Genomic DNA, 22893 nt, shown 5'->3' with positions numbered 1-22893 from the left:
CATAAGCCTTCGTGACGCAGCGTGCGCGAAATCATGTTTGACACACGGAGAGTCATAAAATATATAATCTATCGTCATCAAGTATTTTATTTTATTATATTTAATGTAAGATACTTTGCTCGCATTTACTTGCTTCCGATGTGCAGACATATTTGTTAAATATTCTCGCACTCTAATTAAGGGCATTTGGGGTAGGTGGGATTGAGCATTTAAGTTTTAAAAATCACCCTCGCTTCCACTCGTCTTCCTCCGATAAGCCGACGTATTTGTTAAATAAATATTCTTGAACCGTAATTGGGGGCGCGCGGAGTAGATGGCATTAAGCGATTAGATTTGAAAAATTACCAATGTATTTTTTTTATTAAACTCGCTGCACATGAGATAGAAGGGTTAAGGCGTTTTCTTTTTACATTATTCGTTCTCAGTCACTCGTTTTCCTCCGATGTGCCGACCTATTTGTTGAATAAATATTTTCGCGCTTTAATTAAGGACATCTGGGGTAGGTAGGGTTAAGTATTTTGGTTTTAAAAATTACCCTCGCTTCCACTCTCCTTCCTCCGATGTGCCGACCTATTTGTTCAATAAATATTCTCGCGCTCTAATAAAGGACGTCTGGGGTAGATGAGGTTAAGCATTGGTTTTAAAAATTACCCTCGCTCCCGCTCGCCTTCCTTTGATGTGCCGACCTATTTGTTAAATAAATAATCTCGCGCTCTAATTAAGTGCGTCTGGGGTGGATAGAGTTAAGCATTTAGTGGTGTATTCGACTAGGAGAGCCAGCACCGGTACAAAAGTCCGGTCCACGTTCGAAATTCCGATGCTGTGCTGTTGCTATAGAATCGTTACACGTCAGCTGATCAGGTTTGTTCTTGCAGTTGTAACCTCTTAACGTTACTTAATACATAGATATGGTTTTCAATTAATATACGTAATAGTTAATAAATCTTTTTATGTAAATCTCTAAATCTAAGACCTAATAACACTAGGTTAGATAATTTTTTATTGTCTTTCAAGAGATGAAAGTAGTGATGATGAAAATGACAAGATAAAGTCGAAGAATTCCTTGAATAAATGATATGTGACCTGTATGGGTCGAAAATTTAGTCTGCTTCTCTTGAAAACCCCCCCTTTACGAGGTGTCGATGAAAAACGGATTCCTAACCTCAAAATTGAAAAAATGTGACATGTATAGGTCGAAAATTTAGTCTGCTTCTCTTGAAAACCCCCCTTTACGAGGTGTCGATGAAAAACGGATTCCTAACGTCAAAATTAAAAAACTGACTTTACAACCTGAAGGGAAGTTATATTGAATAATTATTATATGTAAATATATTGAAAAATGTTATCCTGTTTATAGTTGGAAACCCGGTAACGATTTTACCAGGGTAAAAGTTCATTTTTCTTAACTGCAGTTCATTATTTTTTATCTCATATTTATTACGATGGTGATGATATCAAGCTTAACTAATTAGGAAATATTGTTGATAATTTACTACTGCAATAGTGCAAAATGTCTTTTTTAACAAAAATAAACTTTATAGGAATCTTTCATAGCATTTAGTGCTTGTCGTTTACTATTTCATAAAAATTTTTAATTTTACCTTTCATCGGTGATAATGGGCAAAATATGAAATCAGCTAATGGCAAAGATAACATCATGAATCTTATTCTTCAACTTATTCTTTAACTGCTGACATTTCCAAAAAGTGTAATAATCAGTAACTTTTAATCAATAGTTCAGAAGCTATTCGAAAATTTTCATCATTCAAAATTCAAATGCACGACATAATGCCTAAAATTATTAAAATTTTTCTTGGTGGCTTTTAAACTATCAATCAAACGTTAATGATTATTACGCTTTTTGGAAATATCAGCAGTTAAAGAATAAGTTGAAATAAGATTCATGATGTTATCTTTGCAATTGGCTGATTTCATATTTTACTCATAATAACCGATGCCAGATAAAATTTGAAATGTGTATGTATTAGTTATCGACAAGTGACAGTGATATTTTAATGAGTTCATATTCAATCTATTTGTGTTAAACCTTTTATTTATATTGTTACAATGGTTTTGATCAAACTGTATATAAATTTTGCCTTTCCTCATTTGAAAAATTGTAATTTTTAGTTTATGTAGGGAACATGTATAGTAAACCAGTTCCTTTGAAGAAGTTTTCTACTCTCAATGACCATTCCGATAAGATTTAACTTTGTTAGACTTTTCTTAATAGTACAAAATCAAACCAAATCAATCAATCAATGTGTAGGAAAAAAAGTAACATAAAACGCGAAAAACAAATAGCTGATCAACCGCAATAAAGATGTCACGAAATCCTTTTTATCCCGACGGCAACGCATTTTTCTCGCGAATTTAGTATTCAAATGAACCTGATCGTATATTGTGTTGATCGCTGTATACATCTTTATACGTATATGTATACGAGCTTCGCAATATTAAAATATCAACGGTATAAAACATTAAAAATGTGTGACAATCAACTCACTTTACAATCAAATAAAAGCGTTGCAACTCAGGTTAGGACTCTCAGGGTTTCGGCCTCTCCGTCGATCCTCAGAAGAATCCTTATTATTCTTAGGCACGTGGCTGACAATTAATGAATAAATAATACTGAGAGAAATAAGGGAGACAAAGAAAAAACGGTTTGCTTCTACAAGTATTGAGCTGTCCAGGAAAAATGCCTCGCGAGTCGCGGTACTGCCGATTTGTTCGCGCTGAAATGGAGGAACGAGCGATCGAGCGGGAAAGTTACTAGCGCCATGAATTTAACGACGTGAACATAGCCGCAAGGTAGCAAAAATGTACCTACGCTCTGAATATAATCAAGAGCTAACATTTTGAAATCCTCGAAGCCCATCACTCTTCGTACTCCTTACACTCTAGTCTCCCTACTTTCCCTCTTCAGGGTGTGTTCCGGATCGGAGTACGTCAGTTTATAGTAATTTAAGTTGGCACCTATTGACTAACGGAGAATCATTCCGAATATCGACGGCAGTCAAATAATGGCAGAGTTAACTGTTTCGATATGGGTGATGCAGAAATTAGGAAACACTTTTTATTAAAGATTAAAAATTGTGCTTAACGTTACTTAATTTTAACGCAAAAATATTTCACTCTTTATTCAGTTCTTAATCGTACGTCAGTTTATAATAATTTGACTTGGTACTTGTTGACAAACGCATCGTCTTTTCGGAGTATTCATTTTAGAGGTTATGTTTATGTGTTGCTTTTTACATTAAAAATATTATGGATAATCAAAGACTTGCTATACTTATAACAGTTGATGAAATTATAAGTTCTTCAAGTAATAGTGACAGTGATTTAGATATTAATGATAATATTTTTAATAACAATAATCATCGCTGTATACACAGGATTCCTCGAATACGAAATTTCATAGAAAATGTAATTGCAAGATACGATGATCAACAGTTTCAAGAACATTTTAGGTGTGAAAATTTACTTAAATATTAACATTTTTTCTTGAATGTTGTTTTCATTCTGATTCAAAATTTTATTTGGAAGATTACTACGTTCTACATTCAACTACGTATTGTATTTAATAAGAGCTGATTTGGAAAGTGAATGGGGGAATATAACAGTAGATGCTGAGAAACAATTATATGTTGCACTATATATTCTTGGCACTCTGGATTCATACAGGTTATTAATTTAAGTGTATTTAGTAAAATTATATTTAGTAAAAATATTTATTTTTTTTTTTTAAATTTTAACAGATCTGTTACTACTAAATTTGATATTGGAAAGGCAACTGCATGGAGGGCAGTAAAACGTATTAACAGTAGTAGCAAAGAATACTTCTACATAATTTAAAAATTTCAGGTTGTTTGCAACGATAAATTGGAGTTTATCCATTGCTATGCTGGACTACCTGGTTCTGTACATGATATGCGTGTATTTAGGTATTCAGGACTTCAACAGAGATGCAATGAACAATATTTTCCACACAGTACTCATTTATTGGGGGATTCAGCCTATACTTTACAAAAGCATATCATGGTTCCCTATCAAGATAATGGACATTTAACAGTTGAACAAACTTATTTCAACACTACACTTTCTAGCACACGCATGATGTTAGAACGCTATATAGGATTTCTGAAAGGACGTTGGAGATTTTTCTTAAATAAGCTACCCATGAAAAGAACTGATTTAATTCCCTATTATATTGTATGGATTTGTGTTTTGCATAATATTTGTTTGAAAAAAGACGATACATTCGAGTATCCAATAATTATACCAAGTACAATAGATGCAAATGTGGGACCAATGGAAGCTCCTAATAATTTAAAACAGGAAGGTAGAAACGACAACGTATCACAGAAGATATTTTGAATTAAAATGATCTTGGAATAAATTGATCTTTTAATTAAAATTGTATAATGTATAAATTTCATTAGTATTGTAAACAAGATAAATTGATGTAAAATATACTGATAATAACAATATTTAATAAATCATTTTCTTAAGTATTCACACAGTCTTTATGTAATTTGACATGCTACGGTTGCCGGCAACAAATATAAACTTTTTTAAGATTTAAATGACTGAAAATGCCATTTTTTTAAAGATACTATAATGATTGGCAAAAATAGCATTTTTTATGAATTATCCATTTATTGTATTCATGTTTGCTTACAGATATGCAATGTAGGTTTTATAACAATACCTACCGACTAATTAGTATTAAACTTTATAAAAATATACTTATTAACAAAAGTAGGAACAATGTAGCCTTTCGAAATGGCTTATCCACGCTTCATTATTGTATTTATCGACTATTAATAAACTATATATCGAACAATCGTTTTCGAAACTGTCATTACAATGACATAAAATGTCGCTATAGATCGTTTTACCTTATATCTAATAATAATCGAAAAAAAGCAATTATCTACTTCGGTTGTAACGAGTGCACTAAATTACCGAAAAGTTCCAATTTCTTTTCTCTATATTATGCAGTGGCTTCTCTTCATAAATTTGTTGTCTTCTGCACAATCATTCATGTACTTGATAGTTGCTTCTTGTACAGCTAACTTTTGACGTTCTGTTGAAAAATATTATGGTCATTTTAATACGTTTATGAATTATTTAATTGTACATTTTTTCAGAACTTACTACAAGTTTGATTTGATTCTGATGGTTGATCCATATCATCCATTGATACATTAGAACCAGCAATGGACAATGGCTTAACCCATGGTTTCTTCGCGAAAAGATTTTCCAACAACTATATCAGAATCATGAATCATAATTATAATTAGTTATTCAGAAAATTAAATTTATATCTTATAATTAAAATATACGCGAGATTTTATAATCATACAAATTTCACTTAATAAAATATTGTTGTTAACTGGTATACAAGAAAACACAAATATACTCGCCTCAAACTCATCACACGTCTTCCTATCATTACCACTTTATGAATTGTGATCCACAATGACCTTGTATTTTCTTTTCAAGCTGTCTAATTTGAACTTACATTGATTAGAAGTAAAGGTATAACCTTTCAACTTCAACTGATTAGAGATTATTATCCAAAATTTCCTATGCGTTATCTTTCCTTCACGTAATTTTGATTCATATTCTTTGTATAAAGATAAAAGAAGCTTTGTTTGATTTTTATCCCACGTACAACGAGAATCTAAAAAGGAATTTTCAATATATTAACATGTATTAAAAGTCTATAAGTTAATATCTACATGCAATCATTACCTTTGTTGCACATGCTCAAGTCCAAGTTTTCGGTATCTTCTACATTTTCTTCGTTGTCACAATCGTTACTATCGACTGGTTCAACTATATTATTGTTTGAAGTTGAAGCATGTGCAGAATACGTGGATTGAGCTGTCAAATTGGTTGAAGTTGAAGTATGCCTTCCTTTTTCCTGGTTTTTGGTTTTATAATTTTCTAACAGCTGTGCTGCATACAACATATCTGGTATATTAAAACAAAAAATAAATTAGTTTCTGTAGAAAAAACATTTATAATATAACATAATTTATATATATATATATATATATATATATATATGTATGTAATGTGACTATTATTATTCTTACCACTACCAGCACGTTCATATTCAGTCTTCGTAACTAACAAATTATACTGTTTGTCATCGTTGCCATCAATAAGTTTTAATTGAAATAACTGTTCTGCTTCACGAAGTGATCCATGTTTTCACAATCAAACGAACTTGTGAAGTTCGATAATAATTACATTCCATCTAGTTCGAAGATATTACTATGTAGTTCACCTACCTGCCGCGAGATGTCACAACCTTTAGCGAGACAGAATGAGAAAATTTTGTCGTAGCCTCCCCTCCCTGCGGCCATGACCGCTCTCGCGCCGTCTCGCGCAGCTCCTCATGTTTTAGAGTTGTTGTATAATTTATAAGAATGCAGGGTGGGTTAATTGAGGGTGTGAATTAATATCTTCGAACTAGATGGAATATAATTATTATCGAACACAAGTTCGTTTGATTACGAAATTATATTCCATCTAGTTCTCGATATTACTATGTAGTGGTTTAAAGCATTATAAATTATGCAACTAGAAGCTGGATTACTTTTGAATCATTTAATTTGAAAGACTTTATTAGAAAAATATAAACGGTACATCAGTTTGAGGACGCTTAATCTAAGTACACCATGAAAAATAATATAGTTAATGCAATCAAGAAAAAAGAACATTTTTTTTTTAACTTTGTTTAGCGTCAAGTATAGCAGTAGCGAAATCTTGTGCGGTTGTGTTTACAATGGGCCTATCATAAAACTTAGCGAATGTTTGTGAATTTGCGGTCCAGCCTGCTGTTCGCCTGACCGTGTCTATGTCTATGCCCTGAGCTTTAGCTTTAGAAGTGGCTGCACCTCTGATTGAGTGTGCACCAAAGATGCTGAGGTCGATGTTGCTGTCTTCTAGCACGGCTTTTGCCCATCTGCTGATTGTCTGTGCGCATACAACTTTGTGTGGTTTCCTAGTTGCGATAAAAAGTTTGTCGGTTTCTGTTCTGAGTCCATCAGACCTTTCAAGGTAGACTTGTAGTGTTGTATCCACACAAATCTTCGTGTTTTGGGTGTAGAGTGGTAGCCAGAGTACTGGCTGATGTTTTCCTGATGCCGAGGTCTTAATTGTATCGGAGATGCGTATCATCATGCCGTTGGGTAGTATTGAAATATCTTTTCACTTGATGCTAGCGATAGTTTGGGCCCTGTGCCCTGTGCACAGTAGTATGAGCATGACTGTCTTCTGGGTAAGAAGGGCGAAGGGAACTTCGTTCGGTGGATCGATTGTTTCCAGGTGTTTGAGCACCTCTGACACGTCCCATGTAAAATCGTACTTTGGCTTCGGAGGGCGAAGCTTTGATGTCCCCTTAACGAATCTGGAGATACTGGGGTCTGCTCCTATCGTTTTTTGAGATTAGTGATAAGGCACATCTTGTTGAGTTTATCGAGCCGTATTTTGCCCCTTTCTCGTATTCTTTCGTTATATATGACAGAACGGATGTGGTGTCTGGCTCAAACGCATCGAGGTTGTTTTCTTTGCAGTGATCGAACCAGGACTTGAGTGCAGAATTGTACTGGCATTGCGTAGATTTCGACAGCGATGCTGTGATTTCGTCTACCGTCTTTGCGGGAATGTTTCTCCTCAGGAAAGCTATCCTGATACTGTTGCGGCTATCAGCGACAACCGGTCTGCTTTCGGGTGGATCTTTGTCCTGCAAGGAGATAAAAGTAGATCAGTACTTGGTACCATCTTGATTTTCTTCACTGTGAGTGCGAGATGTAATGGGTACCATGGCTGGCTAGGCCAGTCTGGTACTAGAATAATGCCTGTGGCCTGTTCCCTTCGTATTTTCGTTAATGTTTTTAAAATTAATGAAAATGCGCACATGTACTGCAATCACGCGTTTGTGCATACACACGCTTACGCAAACCAATACATTCGCTCACATAAACGCGCCCACGCACAGCCACACGTTCGCTCATATACACACGCTTATGCTAACAAGCCGGCCTCTCTTCCTGGCAAAAACAAATCAAATAATACACGCGTCCAAACACAGTCACACGTTCGCTCATGGTTCGCTCACGGCTCACAAACAGAAGCACACATACACACCACGCACAGCGACGCATTCGCTTGCGATAAGCCAGTACAGAGAGGCAGGCCTCTCCACGTGGCTTTTAAAACAACCGCACACAGACACCCATGCACACCCCCGCATTGAATCACACATGCACGCTTATACACAACCTCGTTTGCGCCCGTGATAAGCCATTACGAAGAGGCCGGCCTCTCCCCCTGCCTCGCTAAAAAAGCTCACATACACACGCACCCACGCACAGCCACACATTCGTTCATGGTTCGCTCACGGCTCGCAAACAAAAGCACACATACAAACCGCGCATAGCCACGCATTCGCTCGCGATTTGCTAGTTCAGAGAGGCTGGCCTCTCTACGTGGCTTGTAAAACAAACGCACACACACCCCTGCACACCCCCGCATTAAATCACACACGCACGCTTATTCACACTTCCCGATTTGCCCACGATAAGACAGTACGAACAGGCCGGCCTCTTCCACTGCTTCGCGAAAAAAAGCTCACGTATATACTCTCCCACGTACAGCCACACGTTCCCTCATGGTTCGCTCACGGCTTGCAAACAGGAGCACACATACACACCATGCAGTTTTAAAAGGGCTGCATCTCTTCCTGCCTTGCGAACAAAAACTTACTTCTACACTCACTTACGCCACCTCCACATTCGGTCATATACACCCCCGCATTTGCTTACATTTATACGCACAGGCACACAAACTAGTTGCTTTCCCTAGCTTGCAAATGAAAAAAACACATACAGGCGCCTACGCACAGCCACGCATTCGGTCACATGTAGATCCGACGCATTCGCCCACAGTAAGCCAGTACAGAGGCCAGTCTCTTCTATTACCCGAAAAATCACTCTCACATACACCTGCACATTAGCTTGCGCACAAAGGTAGGTCTCTTTTATTACACGAAAAATCTGTCTTATATACACAAACGCGTTAGCTCGCGCACATAAATCGGTCTCTTTCCAGATTTCTTTTTTGTCATTCTATATAATATGAAAAATCACTGCGTTTCCTATATCTCTCAAAAAAAAACTTTTTTCAAAAGTGAAAATCTTGGCAAGAAAAAGACGCAGCACTAATAAACGTAGTGAAATCTCTAAATATTAAAATGTCAAGTAAATGTTTTTTGCTATACGCATTAAGATATAAAATTAAACTTAAAATTAGTTTTCCCAAAAAATGATATCTTAATGCGTATAGCAAAAAACATTTACTTGACATTTTAATATTTAGAGATTTCACTACGTTTATTAGTCTTTTTCTTGCCAAGATTTTCACTTTTGAAAAAAGTTTTGTTTTTTTTTGAGAGATTTCACATCTTTTACAAAGCATATTCTTCTTGCTATTGCACTTCATTAAATCTTGATCTATTCGATAGACAACAAGCTACTATTGGTTCAGACATTGATCGCATCGCGCATATAATCGTATAGCAATATATGCATATATACGTATAGCATTACATGCATATTATAATCGCGTGTCGACGAGTAGCAGACGAATGTCGGTAAAGTAGATTAACTACTGTAACCACTGGTGTATAATACCAAATATACTCACCGGAAGTCACGTGACTGGAGGAGACGAAAATATCGGGAGAGGATGGAAACTCTGAACGAAATGAAATACACCGAGCAAATTTTCAACTTGCAATATTAAGTTAATAACTTAATATTCTTGAATGAACCTTTTATACATGAAAAATTAGGATAATATATTTAAGTAAATACCAACAGATTGCGCATACGCGCAATAATAATGATTTAAATGCAATCGAGATTTTTTTTAAGGTTAGGAACACCTAATTTCAAAGTATATAGGGTCGCGCCGTCGACAAATCGTACTTCGTACTTTTTCTTGCCAAAGCGGCGCTATCGCGCCCCTTGATAAAGTTAGAAAATTTTGTTATTATTGTAGTGATGGCAGGTAGGAACCGTTATTCGCGCTGCTACATCTGCGATAGTCGACTCCGTCTACAAAACATGAACCATATTTATGGGGAAGAACGCCGAGAGATATGTGAATTGGCAATTGGACGACGAGATGGGTTTAATAGAGCTCCTCAAGATGTGGGACCCGATACTCGGGTATGTTTTCCTTGCTATGAAAGTATCAGAAGAGAAATTCAAATTATCAATGAAAATCCAATGAGCGTGAGGCTGAATGTCTTAACACAAACAAGAAACAATTCATATTTCATTTGCAACAATGCAGATAATATACACAGACTATCAGACGATTGTAAAGTTGAGGCGTTTATTCAGTGCAACATATTCTTTAACCCATTAAAGCCCATGCCCAGACTGGTTGAGATAGCGACAAACAAACTGTGCTATCCTTTGCATAAGTGAAAAATAAAATATACGTATTTTTTCTTATGTCATTTGCAATTCTTTATAACAAATTATTTAAACAAATTACAAAAAAATTTATAATTTTCAAAATCTGAATGCGGGAATCGATTCTGGAGGTAAAATCGAGACGAAAACCTATATAACACTTTTTTGTCAGAGTTCAATTTGTTAGTGTAATGTAGGAATAAACAATTGCATGTTGGGGAGAAAAAGTGACCATGTCAAGTCCCAAGCAAAATCTATCTGGAATAGCAAAAAACAAACTGTGCCATCCTTTGCATAGCTGAAAAATAAAATATACTTATTTTATCTTATGTCATTTGCAATTGTTTATAACCAATTATTTAAACAAATTACAAAAAAATTCATAATTTTCAAAATCTGAATGCGGAAATCGATTCTGGGGGTAAAATTGAGACGAAAACCCATACAACACTTTTCTGTCAGAGGCCAATTAGTTATTGTAATGTAGGAAGAAACATTCGGCCTCCTGAGAGTGTTTCAAAAAATCGTATAGAATGAAGCTAATTATTGTATTTATCCATCAATATTCACATGAATTATTGTAAATATGTTCGGTGGGATTGAATTATTGTTCATTGCCGTGTCCTACTTTATGACTTTTGCAAACAGGTATAGAACATTTCTCACAATACCATTCCGTTCTTGTCCGACATGTTGAAATTCCACATTTCCTAAGACTTCCATGTTTCATCACGTGTTCTTGGGATGAAGGTTCACTCTGTTTCTGTCGTTTGGGGGGACGATAACTTGTCAATATAATATTCACAAACATCTTGAACAATATCTTTGGAACCTTCAACTAAATCAGAATCTTCAACTAAATCTCTAAAGTAGATCTCTAATTCTCCGTTTCGGCATTATCAGTGACGTTACCAATGTAGAACAAAATAAAATCTAAAAGTTTTCCGAAATTATTATTTCAAAGAATAGATCCAATGTATGAATGTTTTCAACCGTTAGCCCCCCACTCAAACGTGATCTCTAACACGGAAGGATTTGCGAAATGAAATAAACTTATCCAATTACAGTATAAGATCTCAAAATTTATCAGTAAAAAATACTGATATGATTCCACATACCATGCAAGAGAATGAAAACACTTATTTGTCAATAGTTTATTTCTACATAAAGATAACAAATTGAACTCTGACAAAAAAGTGTTATATAGGTTTTCGTCTCAATTTTACCTCCAGAATCGATTCCCGCATTCAGATTTTGAAAATTATGAATTTTTTTGTAATTTGTTTAAATAATTTGTTATAAACAATTGCAAATGACATAAGAAAAAATACGTATATTTTATTTTTCACTTATGCAAAGGAAAGCACAGTTTGTTTGTCGCTATCTCAACCAGTCTTAGCATGGGCTTTAATGGGTTAATGAGACCGTACGGTCATGTAATCATCATTTGGATGAGCGTGGCTACATTTTACGTCCTTTGTTGCGTGGCTTGCGGTGCATAAATAGGCATATTATTATTCGGAGACCGTATCTGCAGATTTTCTTGGAGAAAATGAGAAATGCTTCGTTGCAAAATAAGAGAATTAGTGATGTTAACGATTTCACAGATGAAGAAGTTCACACACTGACGAGCCTATCGAAAGATCAGTACAATGAACTCTTCAATTATTGCGACAGAGTACCTGCTGGACAAGTCTCTAGAAAAGATTTACTCATGTTTTTGTGCAAGCTACGACAAGGACTCTCGGATGAATTTCTTACACTACTATTTCAGTACAATGATAGACGAGCTACAAGCGCTGCTGTTGCGAAAGTAAGAGAATCGTTGATGTTACGCTTTGTCCCAGAAAATATTGGACTAAACGCAATTACGAGAGATGAGTATATTCGGCAACACGTTACAGAATTTACTAATGTAATGTACAATCCAGAACCTGCTAACCCTGTAGCCATTACATACGTAGATGGGACGTACATCTACTGCCACAAAAGCAGTAACTTTAGATCTTTGCGACAATCATTTTGTCGGCATAAAGGACGGCATCTGGTGAAACCAGCGCTTATGGTCGCTCCAGATGGCTATATTCTGGATATTCATGGTCCTTATTTCTCGGATTCTCAAAATAACAACGCAGCCATGCTTCGAAACGAATACTTTAACGATGAAGATATCAACAACTGGTTCCGCGAAGGAGATATAATCATTATTGATAGAGGTTATAGAGATGTAGTACCATTATTGGAAGATCATGGATTGCGTTGCAGAATGCCTCCCTTATTGGAACCCGGACAACGCCAACTATCAACAGAAGATGCAAACGAAGCTCGTTTAATCACAAAAACAAGATGGATTGTGGAAGCAAGGAATGGACACATCAAGACAATATTTAAATACTTAAATAATGTCCAACAGATTAATGTACTTCCCAACAATGGTGATTTTTATCGAATCTCTGGTGCAATTATAAACAGGTAAATTACTCATCCCGTCAGTAAATTAGAAGCATTATGTAACAAAATTATCATTACCTATAACATAAATTAGGTTTTACCCATTAATAATAATGCAAAACGTCAATGCTGCGATTGCTAGACAGATGCAAGAAAGAGCACTGCAAGAGAACAATATACACGTAGAGTTGAAGCTGAGAATCTAGTCAATCGACAAGCTCAAAGGTGTGTATTTTCTAATGTAATCTGCAATAAGATGCGTTGCCTGTGGAGATAAATCAGTACGAAGAGGCCGGCCTCCCCCCCTGCCTTGCCGAAAAGCTCACATACACACGCACCCACGCACAGCCACACGTTCGCTCATGGTTCACTCACGGCTCACGAACAGAAACACACATACACACCACGCACAGCCACGCATTCGCTCGCGATTTGCCAGTTCAGAGAGGCTGCCCTCTCTACGTGGCTTTTTAGACAACTGCACATACACACACACATACACACTTATGCACACCCCCGCGTTAAATCACACATGCACGCTTATACACACTCCCACATTTGCCCGTGATAAACGAGTACAGAAAAGTTTCATCTTTACTAGGCTTTCGCAAAAACGCACACAAACACAACCATGCACACCTCTACTTTTGCCTGCACCACGCACAGTTACGCATCCACTTCTATATACGCGTTCGTGCACACCCCTGCATGCATTCGCCAGTACAGAGAGGCCTGCTTAATCATACTAGAGGCTGCATAAATCGTACTTTACAGCACAGTGTGTATAAGAGCCCAAGTGTAGCGAATGCGTTTAAAGCCATGCTATGAAAAATGACTTACATGACGTGTGTCGTACATTCTTTTTATAGCACCGCGTGGCATAAATCCGCATTTATTTCACGCCTATCCATGGCATAAGTAGTCCTTTATTGCACCGTGCATATCACGGTGCTAACCTCACGGTGCAAAAAAGGACTGCTAATGCCACGGATAGGCGTGACAGCGGATTTATGCTAGTCAGTGCTATAAAATATCGTACGATACACGCGTCATAAGTCGATCTTCATGGCACGGCGTTAAGCGCACTCGCTACGCTCGGGCGCTTACACACGCCGTGCCATAAAGTACGACTTATTCCACTAGTATCGTAATGTACAATAATTTCATGTCAGTATATTAATTCTAAAATTATATTTTTATAGAAACAACTTGCGGATGGATACGATGTCTTTATTTCAATAAAAGAGTTGTCATCAATAGAGGAAAAATGGATTAAGAACAGCAAGGAAATGATCAGAAGTTTAATGAAATTAATTATTGGAAAATCTCAATTAAAGCTTATGACGCCCACGGGTAGAAATAACTATAGAAAAATACCAGAAACACTATACAACGCCGTTTTCTGTAAGATGTGCATTAAATTAATTGACTTACTGATTATTGACTTGCTAAATAATAACTATTAAATATAACTTGTTATTTCAGATTACGTTAACGGAAAAGTTGAGGTAGAACACCGGCTCTCACCATTAGACTATCGCAGATGTCTTACTCTAATGTGCAATGGGTTGAGAAATCCTAAAAACTAATGCAATTCTGTTGATAGCTTTCAAAATTCATGGATCTAATTTAATAAATTTTGAAGAAAGACGATCTGGCGACTTAGAATCAAAAAATTCGATTATAATACCTGTGTTTTTAACGTCTGTTCTTTCTGGTCCTTATATTAATACCGAAATACATGTAGGTAGATACACAGGACAAGGAGTAGACAAAAGCTCGGAGAGAAGTGCCATCAAATAAATTATAAATCAATTTTCGAAATTGCGTGTTATTAGGCTGCACTGTCGGCGGCTTTACAACCCTTTTCAGTGATCTAAAATCTTTATGAATATATCGACGGCTGAGTGGTGAAACGCCCTATCTCGGCTGCTACTTAAAATTATATAGTATTTAATTTGATTGAGTTAGTGATATCACAGGTAAATAGATAAGGATATAAACAATGTTCTGAAACCTGTGGGTACCGGAAAACACTCCTTCTGAACTGCTGCCCAGTCCTCACACTCTGCATATTTACCTGCCCAGGAACACGTCTAATACACTCTCAAAACGCTAAACAAATAATAGAAGAACGTCCATACCTCGAATTGTATTTCATTAAACTTTGAAGCAATGCAGTACAGCAAATGTCATCGTACAGCTAACAGTTATTATATTACACGAGACGTTAAAAACGCGGACTTGATCCCTTGACATTTAAATCAGCTAAAAACAAACAAGCCCGTACTACAGAGATGACTTCATACATTGGCGTATACGGTCTCGATCTTAATCCTATTGGCAGCTGTATCGCAACAAAGAGTCCAAGACTCCGCCGTAGCTTGGATACTCATTCACCGTAAACCCAATATTTTCGTTCGACGTACGAATAACCTATACGGAAACTTTTTATTCGATACCATGAAACCTACTCTGCAAATGAATTTTAAGCCACAGTCGCTCAGCTGTAGCGCAACTTGCTCTAAAAATTGTTTGCCTTGCGCACATTACTGTGCTTCGGGGTAACCGCGTATACTTGTACCTATGCATAATCTACTGCCAATCTTCAAAATTTCCAAAATTCAAAATTTCAGAAACAAAAGAAGTAGTCCTTTAAGAGACAAGCTTTTTTTCATTAAAAATTCATTTATCCTGCATAGATGACTTTTATACACATACGTTTTGCGATACTGTGTGCTATATCTTATGTGTGTCAACTATTTAAGTATCCTAGAAAATCACTAAAAATATAGCACACAGTATCGTACGAAGTATCGCGCACAGTATCGCACACAGTATCGCACACAGTATCGCGCATAGTATCGTACAAAGTATCGCACAAAGTATCGCACACAGGATCGCGCACAGTATCGCACACAATATCGCGTACAGTATCCCACACAGTATCGCCCAAAGTATCGATATTTGTAGAAGTATTCAGAAGCCTGTAATAGGAGAACCGGCAAGCTCTGCAGATGTTGTTGCTGAAACACGGCGCCGACGTGCAAGCTCTTTTGTTTTACAACCTTTTTTTCACTACGAATTTATTTATTCTACAAACATGACGTTATACTCATACGTTTTGCGATACTGTGTGCGATATCTTATGCCAACTATGTAAATACCGCAGAGAATCACTAAAAATATAGCAGAAATACTCTGGAATATTTCTCTATCCTCGCAAAATATTTGGGCGGCGGAGGAAGAAGCCCTGTTGGTTTAAGCTTTTTATGTCCGAGGGGCTGAGTCACGCGCGCCCCTGCCCTGCCGTGACGCCACGCTCCTTGAGCTAGCTCGTGCAGTTTACGAGACTGACCTTGTGCAGCTGCATCGAGTCCAACTGGCTCTTGATAGCTGACTACTTGATGGCCTTGCTCGTCTCGAGCCCTTTCTCGGTCGACATCCGTAATAGGTTAGGAGAGCAGCTTGCTTTGATCGATCCTGTTGCACCTCTAGGCGGCGAGGCGGTCTGCACGGCTTCGTACCTCTCCATGATACGAGCGAGGCTCCCGTTGTTCAGGTTCGTTGCAGTTCGGGCATTAGACTCTTCGATAATCGTGAAGTCGCGGCGCTCCTCCTAGTGAACCTCGCAGAGCTTGCGCTTCTCGGACAAGCCGTTGCATTAGTCGCCGGCTAGAGTCGTCGCGAGAAACTTCTGCAGGTGATGCGCGAGCCAGTAATAAGTAATCAATCAAGTATCATATGATTTTAATATAATTACTTACACGCGCTTGCTTGTTCCTACATCCATCATCCGCATTGCAATTCTTAGTATTAGCGCACTGCACACTTCAACGTTACTTCTTGAAACTTCTCGAGACTCCGGGATTACTCTTTAAGGTTGCCGGATTACTTACAGTGACTGCGCGCGAATTCTTGCTGCCGATAGAGAATAATACACATTAATAGGGGGTTAAGTAAACAACAACTATAACCTGTTGCGCCTGGAGATCGTCTGAAGTTATGCGCCGGCCTTTCTAACTTTCGCCAAAATCGGCGCATAAAATCATTATTTTCTCGAAAGCGGTGGATTTCTGAGACGGGCCCATGGGGACTTTTATTCACGGAACCGATAGCTACAACTTGGTTATATTTATGTCTAAATTTACCGGGACCCAATTTCCCTATCATTTTCGCCGGGGTCCTTTGGCGAAGCGAGTACCGCCCATTTTATTGATGTACGCGATAGCTGTTGCGTTGTCAACCCTGGTAGAAACGATCAGCATATCATACCCATAATATGCCAAATTTTATGGGCCGTGGCCATAATATTTCGATCGATATGGCAGTAAACCCTGTTACCTGGCGACATATTATAGGTATAATATGCTGATCATATGGTCTATGCAGAATATTATTTGTATTAATCTTTCTTTATTATATTATGATCTCATTTTACAAAAAATGCAATATTTTTACAAATAGCAACATTCTGCACTCTGCTTGAGAATATGAACTAATGAAAAATAATAATAAATATTTTATAAATAATGCTTTTGGTATAATTATTCAGTTTCGAAGATAAAATATAAGAAATTGATGTTTTAAGCTGTCCACTTCTTGACGTTGCTTAGGACATCACTGAGAGATGAAATCAGATCCTCTGGCTTAGTCGCAAATGAATTTTTACTCCTTACTCTAGTTATTATAGCTGCAAAAATGTTATTATTTAAACAATTCACATAAACGCAAAAATTTAGGTATTGGAGTCAAACTTACCATCCATAAGATTGCAGAGTACCGTAAACTTAAATTTTTTTTTGTTTTGTCAGTAGTCACTCTGACCGCAGTAAACTTTAAAGCTTTGTTAATATTCTCTTTAACATTTTGACCATTGATCTAGTTATGCTTAAATTTTTATCCATAGAAGCTAAGAGCTCTTTGTACTGCAACAAATAGTTAATTGTTATATATAAAATTGTTCATTTTTATATTATAATTCATGCATAACATGTCAACTTACAATATCACTTCTAAGGAAGGTGTTCGATTGTAACTTTTCATCAAATTCAAGGAACTCATCCATCGTTTCAAGAGGTAATTTGAGATTATATTTTTTATCAAAACTCACTTCAGTATTACTGTTTGTAATCTTCTTATCAATTAGAAAATTTGTGATGTCATCGATTCTTTGTGTCTTATGAATAGCAGTAGCTTTTAATTCTTCTTGTGCGGACCTTATTTCATCCATATTAATCTTGAGTTGCATCATACCTGCTATGACAGCTGTTTCGAAATCTAAAGTACCGTATAGAATTTATAAATAATATTCATTATGAGTGTAGTTATAAAAATAATTCAATTACTCACCTGAATTACATTTGATATTATTCATATCCAAAATAGGAACATCTAAAAATTGACTTATTTTATTACTAATATCTAAAGGATCTTCTTTTTTTGATTGTTTACTAACTTTTTCTTTTGGGCCAGACATATCTGCAATTAAATCCTCTAATTGATCGTTGAAAAAATTAGAATCTGGGCTACGTGGAGGAGAACTTTGAGATGTTCCTGGTTCTATGTAACCAAAAAATATTATTGCATAGAATCAATATTTGATAAGTAATTTTATAATAATCTTATTCAGGTATACCTGCAGAATCATTTGGATTATGACTTGAAATATTCCCAGGTTCACTGTCAGATTGTATTTCTGTGTCATTGGTTTCTAATGTCTTATTGTTCGTTTCTTTTTCTTCTGCTGGCGATGAAAACTTAGACATCATCTTCTGTGACTCACTTAACAGCTTTGCTCGCTTGACACCATTCATAACTTCTTTTTTCATCTCAGTAGCACTTTCTTCGGAATCAAGCGATACATGTGCTCTTGTACTGCAAGATCATCTGTCTTTTTCAAAGCTTCAGTGTAATCCTTTAAACAAAATTGAATAAATATTCACTTTTGGAATGCAACATTAAATAAGAAACTAAATAATGCAACATTAAATAAGAATATGTAGGCCAATCATCTGGTGCATCCGCATTTATCTTAATTAAATTATTAAGTAGAGTAAGACTCTCTCCTTCGTACGGAGGTCCCATATACTTAGTTACACATCTATTGTTTTCGAACGCCAACCATTTGCTGGACACAATGTCAATACTCTCTACCTTACGCTTTGGTCCTATATGAATACATTGAACCAAACTGAATTTCTTCAGTTTTTTTGTTTTTGTTTTAATTTCTCCTTCACTTTCACTGTCTGTCATGCTGCAAACCAAAAATTCAAAGTAAAAAAATTGATTTTGGAGGTTATGCATACACACAATGTTGGACTAGAAACTATGTGTAATAAATAACGAAAATTTGTAATCCACAATAATTACATGTAATCGTAGTGTTGAATAATACAAATAAACGTATTCCACTAAGAACTTTAGAAAAAACACGCAAGAATTCCAAAATCAACAATGACTTTTTTCCAAAGACTTCAAAAGATTTCAAATTATGCATAATTTACATACCTTATTAAGAATATATTGTAGAATAGAGAGTTTTGAAAGGCACGGTTAGTGCAGTAGAGGGACAACACACAAGTTGACTGGTTCTATTGATGAAAAGTTTGCTTGTAGTTTCACAAATTTTTGCTCAACATTCTCCAAAGGAATAACTGAAGTGATATGGCTTATTCGACTTACTTGCCATATATTTAATGTACTGGAATCACATGGATGATGGAAAAGTGATTCCTTCTTCAAATATTGTTTAACTTCTATGGAAACTACGTCTTCTGTGCAGTTAAATTGACAAATTTCAGCTACACTTTTATCTCTAAGTAAAACAGTGTTATTTGGATGTGTGGAAGATAGTATCATTCCCTTATATTTGATTTTGAAAACTTTCTTTTTCTTATATCCGAGAATTTCCAGTTGAGGTGGAACACTTCCTACTTTTTTAGCAAAAGTTTGCTTCTCTTGTAATCTTCGACAATACTGCGCAAGCAAGTGTTTTGGTGATCTTAATGCAGCACTAATACTTCCCAAGTATGACTCAAATGCAAAAGCACTAAGCTCGCTCAAAGAACACCTTGTATTTTCAACATCATCAGGAAGGTGAATAAGGTTGTGCACATTAAGTGAAACAAATGTTGATCCATATAAAGTTGAAGTATCTTTTACAAACTTTCTTAAATAGTTTCTTGCATCAACAATATCGAGATTCTTATTTTCAGTAGACAATAATCGACATGCTACTGTCAATAACATGAAGTGGTTGTACAAATCTTCGGAAAATAATTTCTTGAGAACAACTGGAGCAGCATATAATAAAAAAAATTTGAACTCAACAGCCTTGAAGTTGGCGAAGTGGTCACTTGATCTCATTTTTCGAGGAAATTCAAGAGGAATATCTCCATTAATCATAGTTGTTCTACGAGTCAGTTCAGTTTTTAGCGATGAGCTCAATCGAACTTTACGTCTTGAAGAAGATAACAAATACTCGAGTAATCTTTTTGTACATCCAAGGTACAACAAATGCATTGGGTCGAGTATAAATTGTGAAATAAGATTTAAAGCTGGTTGAACTGCACACAAAGGAAAAACATCATTGTGATGATCTGGATCAGTAAATGTTCTGAAGTCTTCTTCTGTTCTTTTCTCTGCATCAATATTTAAAAATACTGTAACACTGTCCATTCTCTGTCCCAAGCCGTTGCAGCGTTCACATCTATGAAAAGCCATATGACTTACAGAGCACTTAATAAATGATCTGGCTGGCGAATCACAAGAAAAAAATTTAACCTTGGGGCTGAATAATACACTGTTTATAATCAAGCCATTCTTTAATAAGTCATTTAACTCGCGTACAAATTTTGATAAATATTCTGTAACATATTTTGGTTTACCATTCCCAGAATATACGGCTGCACTAAAAGGTTCATACAGATCTAATTTTCTATACACCTTGCATAAAATAGGCCAAATGGTTGCTGCGCTAGATTTGAACGGTGACATGCCATCAATATTTATCATTATTTCTAAATCATTAGTTTCATGTAGTCTGACATCTATTTGCTTTATCAACTGATCTCTAATTCCAAAGTATATGAATTCTCCATCGGAACCATTATAAACTTTCATAGGTTCTACCTTATCTAAGTTCACTTCACATTTAAGTAGTGTTTTTGTGCACTTAGGTAGGGATGGTAGAAGACGTCTTCTTAAAATTTTAAGGAGTTCGTCCACATGCTTATGTGGTATGTTTTTAGAGACTACCCAAGTTTGGAGATCTGCAATTTCATCAAATTCTTGTAAATAACCAGTCGATTGTTTATCATCACAAGTATCACAACTATCACAACTATCATCACTATCACAACATTCACTAAAACTGTCATAACTGTTATTAATACTGTTGTACGTACCCCAATCAGATTAGAGGTTATAGTAATCCACACCAGAACAGTCGGTTAGATTTTCATTCAAATTACTTTCTATTGATGATTCTGCTGACTCTCTTGAAATATTTTGGTCGTCACTTAACTGTTGAACTGCTTCATCTAACTTTTGCTGTTTTATTCTGTTGTTGTAAATATCTTTTCGGTTACGCTTCATTTTTCACTCCACGTATATTTACAAATTCACATTACATATAACTGACAAACTTTCTTTAATTATTATTTGTACAACACGTAAGTACAGTAAATATACGTTATTTCTCGAATGAAATAAACTCAGCAGATTACCTCAGCAGCTCGAACCTCTAACGGTTCTACAACACGCAATTGTATTGTATGTGTTGTGTACTATAAGGTATGTACATGTATACGTATGTATACGTGTACTCTGCGCGCGCAGCCGACGCGATACTTATAGGAGCTTGCTCCAAAATGTGATTTGGATTGCGTGACCTTGACTGTGGTAAATAGCTTTAGCCAATAAGTTAATAATTTTACCTTAGTAACATAAATGTAAAGTTTATTTGAAGGTTACGGTTCAATTAACCCAATAGAGTGTACGAAATATTATCGCCTGATTATGGGTACGATATGGCGACTGGGTGGCCACGAAATATGCCGAACAGTTGGTTTCGCGCCCATAAGTTATGGCGTATTTTCTACCAGGGAACGCGTAGCAGAATTTGACAGTTTTTGAGGTGTGACGCGAGTTTCTCGAGAGCGATCTTGACTGTGACCAGCTCTTTATGATTTATGTGTAACGCTTTTTCGTTTCCGCGCCAGAACCCGAATATGCTATCGTCGTTATCTGTAGCCCCCCAGCCGGAGTCCGATGCGTCCGTGAATATCGTCGTGTCGAATTCGGTGGATCTTATTTTCCCAACCGAGGTTTTTATGCTTTTCATCCACCATGCTAGTTCCTCTTTGACGTGCATAGGTATTGCTATTCTGGCAGAGTAGTTGTGATCGTGGAATGTGAGCGCGATGAGTTTGTGTTGCTCTAGCTTCTTTGTGTATGTCCAGCCGTACTCTATCGCTGGGCACGCTGCAATTAACTTTCCAATGACTCTAGCGAATTCGGTAATAGTGCAAGATGATTTGTCTAGTAGGGATTGCAAGAAATTTGTTACGTTTTTTCTTTTGCGTTCCGGCAATTCTAAGGTGTACGATTTCGAATTTATTATAATTCCTAAGAATTCACAGGATTGCGAGGGTGCGTTGCTACTCTTACTGTGGTTGATAAGGAAACCTATCTGGGATAGAAGTTGTATGACGGAGTTTCTGGTTTTTTCGCAGTTATCTGCATCCTTAGCAATGACTACGATGTCGTCTAGATATACGACTAGTGTAATGCCCATAGATCTTAGATGTTTTGTGGGGACTTTCATTACCTTGGTAAAAATATATGGTGCTAAGCATAGCCCGAATGGCAGACAGGTAAATTGGTAATTAGAGCCGTTAAATGTGAAACGAAGGAGTCTTCTGCTACTTTTATATAT

The 22893-nt window shown here is 36.4% G+C and overlaps 4 protein-coding genes and 1 long non-coding RNA gene across 6 annotated transcripts; 1 reads left to right on the top strand and 4 right to left on the bottom strand.

Annotated features, from left to right (window-relative positions):
• Positions 1-2806: 2806 nt before the first annotated feature.
• On the top strand, positions 2807-4514 carry LOC103315822 (protein ANTAGONIST OF LIKE HETEROCHROMATIN PROTEIN 1-like). Of its 2 annotated transcripts, none has more exons than XM_008206498.3 (3): positions 2807-3470; positions 3547-3684; positions 3865-4514. In XM_008206498.3, exons 1-3 carry the CDS (start codon positions 3268-3270, stop codon positions 4067-4069), a joined length of 546 nt encoding a protein of 181 aa, XP_008204720.1. In that variant the 5' UTR covers positions 2807-3267; the 3' UTR covers positions 4070-4514. The 2 variants fall into 2 exon arrangements, with proteins under 2 accessions (XP_008204720.1, XP_016842997.1); XM_016987508.2 differs by having other exon boundaries at positions 3759-4514.
• Positions 4515-4639: 125 nt separating this feature from the next.
• On the bottom strand, positions 4640-5268 carry LOC116416700. Its single transcript, XR_004227044.1, has 2 exons — positions 5161-5268; positions 4640-5089 (listed from the first exon to the last, which is right to left on the bottom strand). It is a non-coding gene; the product is annotated as an uncharacterized LOC116416700 (long non-coding RNA).
• Positions 5269-5435: 167 nt separating this feature from the next.
• On the bottom strand, positions 5436-6251 carry LOC107981497. Its single transcript, XM_031925862.1, has 3 exons — positions 6108-6251; positions 5761-5982; positions 5436-5689 (listed from the first exon to the last, which is right to left on the bottom strand). The coding sequence occupies exons 2-3, from the start codon at positions 5978-5980 to the stop codon at positions 5466-5468; spliced, it is 444 nt and encodes a 147-aa protein (XP_031781722.1). The 5' UTR covers positions 5981-5982; positions 6108-6251; the 3' UTR covers positions 5436-5465.
• A 414-nt stretch (positions 6252-6665) lies between these two features.
• On the bottom strand, positions 6666-16912 carry LOC103315820. The gene is made up of 3 exons (XM_008206495.3): positions 16721-16912; positions 16312-16650; positions 6666-7762 (listed from the first exon to the last, which is right to left on the bottom strand). The coding sequence occupies exons 2-3, from the start codon at positions 16324-16326 to the stop codon at positions 7418-7420; spliced, it is 360 nt and encodes a 119-aa protein (XP_008204717.1). The 5' UTR covers positions 16327-16650; positions 16721-16912; the 3' UTR covers positions 6666-7417.
• Positions 16913-19108: 2196 nt separating this feature from the next.
• LOC103315819 lies at positions 19109-22195 on the bottom strand. Its single transcript, XM_016987515.2, has 3 exons — positions 21362-22195; positions 19464-21226; positions 19109-19209 (listed from the first exon to the last, which is right to left on the bottom strand). The coding sequence occupies exon 2, from the start codon at positions 21075-21077 to the stop codon at positions 19509-19511; it is 1569 nt and encodes a 522-aa protein (XP_016843004.1). The 5' UTR covers positions 21078-21226; positions 21362-22195; the 3' UTR covers positions 19109-19209; positions 19464-19508.
• Between the last annotated feature and the right edge of the window lie 698 nt (positions 22196-22893).

Source organism: Nasonia vitripennis (assembly GCF_009193385.2).
Source record: "Nasonia vitripennis strain AsymCx chromosome 3 unlocalized genomic scaffold, Nvit_psr_1.1 chr3_random0005, whole genome shotgun sequence".
NCBI classification, from domain to species: Eukaryota; Metazoa; Arthropoda; class Insecta; order Hymenoptera; family Pteromalidae; genus Nasonia; species Nasonia vitripennis.
This window is presented reverse-complemented; position numbering and strand designations above follow the sequence as displayed.

What these genes read in the sequence shown, in the direction of transcription:
- LOC103315822 (XM_008206498.3), top strand. Translation starts at nt 3,268, where the DNA reads ATGGATAATCAAAGACTTGCTATACTTATAACAGTTGATGAAATTATA. An exon ending in CAGTTTCAAGAACATTTTAG is followed by an intron (nt 3,471 to 3,546) that starts GTGTGAAAATTT and finishes TTTATTTGGAAG; the next exon opens with ATTACTACGTTCTACATTCA. An exon ending in GGCACTCTGGATTCATACAG is followed by an intron (nt 3,685 to 3,864) that starts GTTATTAATTTA and finishes TAAAAATTTCAG; the next exon opens with GTTGTTTGCAACGATAAATT.
- LOC107981497 (XM_031925862.1), bottom strand. Translation starts at nt 5,980, where the DNA reads ATGTTGTATGCAGCACAGCTGTTAGAAAATTATAAAACCAAAAACCAG. An exon ending in CTTGAGCATGTGCAACAAAG is followed by an intron (nt 5,690 to 5,760) that starts GTAATGATTGCA and finishes ATTCCTTTTTAG; the next exon opens with ATTCTCGTTGTACGTGGGAT.
- LOC103315819 (XM_016987515.2), bottom strand. Translation starts at nt 21,077, where the DNA reads ATGAAAGTTTATAATGGTTCCGATGGAGAATTCATATACTTTGGAATT.